This window comes from Pavona decussata, unplaced genomic scaffold (genome assembly GCF_977016875.1).
Source record: "Pavona decussata unplaced genomic scaffold, jaPavDecu1.1 SCAFFOLD_211, whole genome shotgun sequence".
Lineage (NCBI taxonomy): Eukaryota > Metazoa > Cnidaria > Anthozoa > Scleractinia > Agariciidae > Pavona > Pavona decussata.
In genome coordinates, this window is record NW_028145616.1 from 1 (window position 1) to 7279 (window position 7279).

Here is a 7279-nt window from a genome sequence, read left to right on the forward strand (position 1 = left end):
GGAAACTCCGAAAGGGTTCCATTTAGTACTTCAACACAACACGTTCTTGCAGCCATTTCCCGCCATTTGGTACTACTTTAAGAGAATTTGTCTTTTTGGTATAAAAAAGCAGACGCTATTAAACCTTATATTCTCATTACTAGTCTTGTTAAGTACGCCATGAAACGTAACCAGCCAGACACAATGAAAACATATTTAGCATTTGCAATTTGGGTGGCTTCCGCCTACGTCAGACATGTGTTTATCCCAGGGAGATAATTATGTCTGGTACCTAAGTGATAACATCATAGATAAGGTGAATTTTTTCCTTGACCAGTGTAACCTTTTTTTTTTCTTGAAAAACATTGAGGGCGTTTGTTGCAACTTTCGAAAGGCGTAAAAAGAAATTGGTTAGTTTTAGACATAAGAAAGGGCTTTTTTATTAGACATCGTTGTAAGGCCATGAGGGCTGATGGATCAATCGCAACACAAACAACGCGAATTTCACAATTGGCATTTTTGAACTGATCACTAGATAAGCTTTATGCAGGCGTAAAGACGTCTGTCTAGTCCAGTTAATGATGGTCGACGCGTGTTACAGATGCCAGGCCCGGTTCCAGTTCCAGTCATTTTGAGTCTACGGCTTATTCAGAGATTCAATGGCGCTTTCATTTTTACCGTTTTGCAGTAAGATGCTGTCAGGGAAAATTCGATTTCTCTTGCTGTATGTGACCCTTTGGTACCGATTGGCATAAATTTTTTAGACCACCTCTACCGAAGATATTGCGGCAAGCGACGACAACAATTTTTTTTTTATCTTTTATATCTAGTAATTATGACAACAACTGTCAATAATATTATTGGTTGTTGGCAAATGCTGTAAATGTCTCTTAGGTAAAACTCTACTTCTAAAACGTTCATAGATTTATCCAGTTTGTTGATAGATTCTCCGGTTTAGAGATTCCCCTTTTTGAAATTCCCCCTATTAGAGATTCCCCCTTTTAGAGATTCCCTATTTTAGAGATTCCCCCTTTTAGAGATTCCCTATTTTAGAGTTTCCCCCTTTTAGAGATTCCCTATTTTAGAGATTCCCCCTTTTAGAGATTCCCTATTTTAGAGATTCCCCCTTTTAGAGATTCCCTATTTTAGAGATTCCCCCTTTTAGAGATTCCCTATTTTAGAGATTCCCTATTTTAGAGATTCCCCCTTTTAGAGATTCCCTATTTTAGAGATTCCCCCTTTTAGAGATTCCCTATTTTAGAGATTCCCCCTTTTAGAGATTCCCTATTTTAGAGATTCCCCCTTTTAGAGATTCCCCCTTTTAGAGATTCCCCCTTTTAGAGATTCCCTATTTTAGAGATTCCCCGTTCCCCGTTCCCCGTTCCCCATTCCCCATTCCTCCATTCCCCGTTCCCTGTTTTAGAGATAGCCGTTGTAAAAGTGAATACTGATACGTGAACCAGAAGAGATTAAAAAAAGAGTGGTACAATCGACTCTACTGATTGTCGTAGTTATAAGTTCGGGAAGAAACCCTAGTGGACGGGGCTAAGTTCTCAACACGTGGCACCTCCGGCAACGGAACTACTGAAGAAGGAATAAGGACCAGTTTGTAAGTATAATTAGTCCTGATTTTTGCTGTCCGAGTGAAGAACGAAGAAATGGAGGCGACCGAAGCAAGTTTGGACATCAAGTTCACCCAGCTAAAAATGACTATCGGAAAAACGAACACTGTTCTAGAAGCAGAAAACCCAGAAGCCATTGAGAGACATCTTTCGTCTTTACGGTCCCTCACTACTGAAATAAATCGAATGCGTCTGGAATTGGAAGCGACAAAAATCGGAAAGAAAGAAGAGATTACAGACATCGAGGCTTGGAACACTGAGATCGACGCACAACTGGGAAAAGCGGACTGCGAAGTAGAGAAAGCGCGCACATGGATCGAAGAACGAAAAAGAGAAGCGCAAGCGATTGCCCAAGAAGAGCAACTGAAGTTTCATAAAACGAAGCTAGAGATGCAGGCAGAGATCCAAACTGCGCCACACCCCCAACAAGCCACGACACCTAGCGCGGGCATACAAGCGAAATTACCGAAACTGGTGATTACAAAATTTGACGGAAGCTTCATGGACTGGCCGCGATTCTGGGGACAGTTCTCGGAAACGATTGACAAAACAAGTGTAGCAGCGATTACCAAGTTTTCGTATTTAAGAGAACTCTTGGACACTAAGGCGAAGCGCTCAATCGAAGCACTGCCCTTCACTTCCGAAGGATACAATAGGGCGAAGAGTATCCTGCAAGAGAAATACGGAAAGGAGTCCGAGATAGTCAAGGCCTACACGAAAGAAATCTTGGATCTGCCTACAGTACCGAACGCGAGTCCGAAGAAAATCTGCGAATTTGGCGAGAAGCTAACATATTGTGTACAAGCGTTGCAGACAATGAAGAAACTCGAGCAAGTGAATGGGGCGGTGTCCATGACGCTAGACAAGTTGCCAGCAATCCGGGGAGATCTGGTCCGGACCGATCCAGACTGGGAGAAATGGGACTTCCCACAACTGTCCGAAGCTCTTCGTCTGTGGATAAGAAGAAATCCAGTTGACACAAGCCAACGCGAACGTGAGCAAGAACAACAACAAGTGAAAAGGAACATACGCCCCCCGATACGCCCTTCAAGAATTTTTCATGCGCGACGCGACGCCGACTCGAAGCCCCGCTGTTGGCCTTGCGTTTACTGCGGTGAAGATCACAGAGCCGCCGAATGTACTAAAATAGCAAGTGTCGCTGATCGAAGACAAATTCTCTTAAACAAGCGCCTGTGTTTTAATTGTACCCTAGGAAACCATCGCGCCATCTATTGTCCCAGCAGATCCGGCTGTCAACAATGCCACAAGCGTCACCACACGTCCATTTGTGAAACGCCCACCCAGGAGTCTAATCAACCAACGCCTGCAAGAGGAGTCGCCTTGACAACAAACCAAACCGGCGAAGGTCTGTTCCCTGTGATTGTGATTGAAGTCAATGGTATCAAGTGCCGAGCGCTTATCGATTCTGGAGCTGGGAGCTCGTACGTATCAGCGAAACTGATCGAATTACTTCGCGTGAAGCCCACTGAAGTCCAGACGAAAACGATAGATATGCTAATGACCTCAAAAGTTGCCAAACTCGAAGTCTACGATCTCCAGTTACAAGCTGTCAACCATCAGTTCTCGCTGTCAGTCAAAGCGACCAAAGTAGACAAGACAGAACTGTTGTCCATTGGAAACCCCAATTATCGCGCGCTAATTGCCAAGTACTCGCATTTGAAAGGTGTTAATGTAAACGATGATGACACAAAAGCGTCTCTACCAGTTCATGTGGTGCTTGGCAGCGGGGAGTACGCTAGAATTAAAACTGAAACAAAGCCGAGAGTCGGGCAAGAAAATGACCCAATCGCGGAACTCACTAAGTTCGGATGGTTCCTAATGTCCCCGGGAACGGAGTTTGACAAGAACACCATGCTGCTCATCCAGACAAGTCAAAGCAACTATGAAGAACTGTGCAGGCTGAACGTTTTGGGATTGCGTGACATGCCAGATCATGACCAGTCAATGGTGTTTGACGAGTTTAAAGAACGTTTGACGCGCTCGCCAGAGGGCTGGTACGAGACCACCCTCCCGTGGAAAGCTAACCACACAGAATTGCCCTCGAACAAGGAAGGGAGCTTAAAACGACTCAAGAATCTTAGCAGAAAACTTCAGCGCGATGGATTAACGGAACAATACGACGCGATAATTCAAGAGCAGCTGACAGAAGGCGTCATCGAAAAGGCACCCCCTATCTCACCTGCACAACCACTGAAAGAATTTTACATCCCTCACAAGAGCGTAATACGCAAGTCCGCCGAAACTACAAAGATGCGAATCGTCTATGACGCCTCCGCTCGAGCGACACCCGATGCACCATCACTGAACGATTGCCTGTACCCAGGACCTGCACTGCAAAACAAACTATGGGACGTACTCATCCAGCAGAGAGCCTACCCAGTAGTCTTAGCGGGGGACATTAAGAAAGCTTTCTTACAAATCCGGATTCACGAGATTGAACGAGATGCACTCCGTTTCCATTGGCAAGCTGATCTCAACTCCGACGTGCAGACATACCGATTCACGAGAGTACTCTTCGGGCTCGCCCCCTCGCCCTTTCTACTAGGCGGGGTTCTTGAATGTCATCTCGACACCTGGGCTGAGAAATACCCGGAGGAGGCAGAGCGACTACGCCGAAGCTTCTACGTCGATGACCTGTTGACAGGCGGTCAAGATGTAAAACAAGCACAAACACGCAAGAAACTCGCGCAAGAGATCATGAGCGACGCTACATTTGAGCTTCACAAGTGGCACTCAAACTATCCTCAGCTAGAAGGCAATCCTCAACCTACACAAGGAGAAGACAGCTCCCAACCTGAAACAAGTGAAGATCAGTCCTATGCCAAACAGCAATTATTAAACAAGCCAAGTGAAACTAAGCTGTTGGGTGTGAAGTGGAACAAATCTGAAGATACTATCTCCGTGCAGTTCCCAAGTGAAAGTAGCGCACCGACAAAACGTGAAATCCTATCCAAACTAGCGAAAGTCTATGACCCCCTCGGTCTAGCGTCCCCTACTACGCTGCAAGGGAAACAAATATATCGTGAAGCGTGCGACTACAAAGTATCTTGGGACGCAACTATCCCAGAGAATCTCCGCACACGCTGGCAGAAGTGGGAGCAGTCACTTCCGGCGGAAGTAACCACACGAAGAGCATTAGCACTGTACCATCAACCGGTTAATTCAGTTGAGTTGCATGTCTTTGGAGATGCGTCAACCCATGGGGTCGGAGCAGTAGTGTACTCAGTCGTACGTCAAGAAGACGGAATCACTCAAACCCTTGTTACAGCGAAATCAAGATTAGCCAAGAAGGAACTAAGCGTCCCAAGGTTGGAGTTGGTCAGCGCACACATGGCTACCAATTTAGTTGCAAACGTGAGAAACGCACTGAGAGACCTACCTGAGCCCACGGTCTACGGTTGGTTGGACAGCACCGTCGCCCTCCACTGGATTGTAGGAAATGGCCAGTACCGACAGTTTGTCGCCAACCGCGTGCAGAAGATAAGACAACACTCACAGATCCAGTGGAGGCATGTGCCCACTACTGACAACCCAGCAGACCTGGCGAGCCGAAGAGGCCAGGTTGCCAATGCAGAGCTCTGGTGGAATGGACCGACGTGGCTACGTGATCCTGAAATGTGGCCAGAGAATCCAGTCACAATGAAAACTCAAGCGTCAGAAGAAGAGGCGAAAGTAATTAGAGAAGTGCTTAGCCTAGCAAATGAAAAGCCTAAACAAGAACGAAACGTGTTCGTCGAACTACTCGAGCGCCATGACCTCCGTCGAACTCTGCGCATCCAAGCTTGGGTGCGACGTTTCACAACTCACAGAGCACGCAAAGGACCTCTAACAAATGAAGACTTACAAGAGACGAGGAATTGGTGGATCAAAAGAGTCCAGTACCAAGACACACAGAAGCCTCACTTTCAACAGACCAAGCGTACGCTCAACCTCGTTCCAAATGCCGACGGAGTGCTAGAATGTCATGGCAGAATCCAAGGACAGTACCCAGTCTATTTGCCAGCCGACAGCCTATTCACCAGGAAACTTGTACAGCGGATTCACGCCGAGACCTTACATGGGGGCGTGTCCCTCACCATGGCAGCGATCCGTGAAGAATACTGGATCCCAACTCTGAGACAGATAGTGAAGTCTGTGCGATCTGCGTGTTGGGGCTGTAAACGCTTCAGAGTGTTACCTTTAACAGTACCACCCCCTGGACCACTACCCACAGACCGTACTCATGGTGGAGCAGCATTTGAGGTCATCGGAACCGACTTCGCAGGACCAATCTGCTACAAACTGAACCAGAAACGAGAAGGGAAAGCATACTTGGTGATATTCTCGTGCAGTCTATCAAGAGCGGTACACCTAGAGCTGGTTCTCAACCTGGAAACTAGTACGTTCCTGCCCTGTCTTAAACGCCTCATAGCCAGACGAGGACGCCCGACTGTCATTTACTCTGATAATGGCAGCACATTTGTCAAGGCAGCCAAGTGGTTAAAGCAAGTACGAAGTGACGAGCAGTTTCAAGGCTTCCTTGAGTCCCATGACATACAGTGGAAATTCAATCTCAGCCGCGCCCCTTGGTGGGGCGGCCAATTTGAACGCTTAATCGGTATCGTCAAGACAACGATGTACAAGGTGATAGGGGGAGCTACCCTGTCCTGGAATGAACTAACTGAAGTGCTCCTTGATGTAGAGACTCAAGTCAACCGTCGCCCACTCAGTTACGTTGAAGACGATGTAGAGTTACCGATCCTGACACCAGCCAGTTTTATGTTCCAGCGAACTAACCAGCTTCCTGAGGAACAGACCTGGAGAATTGAAGACACGAATTTGCGGAAACGAGCCAAATTCTTGCAGACTTGCAAAAATCACATGTGGAACCGATGGCAGCGTGAATACCTGAGAGCCTTGAGAGAGCGCCATAACCTTGTCCACAAGACAGCTAACTACCAAGTCAGAGTTGGCGACACAGTGTTAGTGCGATCTGACACCAAGAATCGCGGAAAATGGCCACTAGCGGTTGTCCAGCAGACTTATCCAGGACGTGACGGCCACATCCGTGCAGTGCAGCTGAGAACAAGTAAAGGAGTGTTAGAGCGTCCTGTTCAGCACCTCTATCCCCTAGAGTTGCAGTGTGAGCCCACAGTTCCAGCAGGAGCAGAACAGCAGTTGAACTCTGACGCGCCAATTTTCAGACCGAGAAGAGCCGCTGCGGCTGCGGCAGCTGAGAGAATCAAGGAAATTTCGGATGATGAAGAAACTGAACAATTATGAACTTGAAAAAAGTGATTGGTAGCAAATTTTTTGATTTGACTTTTTCCTCGGTTTTGGAATCGTCTTATAGTTTTCTTTAAGTCTCCTAAGTAAATGCACCCTTGCATACAATGCTGCATGGGGGAGTGTGTCGGAGACTTAATGACTTCGTGTGCGCGCGTGACAGTTGTTTGAAATAAGTCTAGACATCAAGAGACAATGAACATTTTGGTGACAGACATTTGATTGACCTTTTTTGATTATCACCTAGCAACGACCAATCAGATTCTTAATGTACCCGTGTAAAACCAAGCGTTTTTTTGTGTGTGTTCAGAGTAGCTCTTACACGCCTGTTGTAAAAGTGAATACTGATACGTGAACCAGAAGAGATTAAAAAAAGAGTGGTACAATCGACT

At 46.7% G+C, this 7279-nt stretch overlaps 2 protein-coding genes across 2 annotated transcripts; both read left to right on the plus strand.

Annotated features, from left to right (window-relative positions):
* Positions 1-1637: 1637 nt before the first annotated feature.
* On the plus strand, positions 1638-3525 carry LOC146460497 (uncharacterized). The gene is made up of 2 exons (XM_085088140.1): positions 1638-3391; positions 3489-3525. The coding sequence occupies exons 1-2, from the start codon at positions 1638-1640 to the stop codon at positions 3523-3525; spliced, it is 1791 nt and encodes a 596-aa protein (XP_084944266.1).
* Positions 3526-3540: 15 nt separating this feature from the next.
* On the plus strand, positions 3541-6884 carry LOC146460498 (uncharacterized). Its single transcript, XM_085088141.1, has one exon. The coding sequence runs from the start codon at positions 3546-3548 to the stop codon at positions 6882-6884; it is 3339 nt and encodes a 1112-aa protein (XP_084944267.1). The 5' UTR covers positions 3541-3545.
* Positions 6885-7279: the final 395 nt, after the last annotated feature.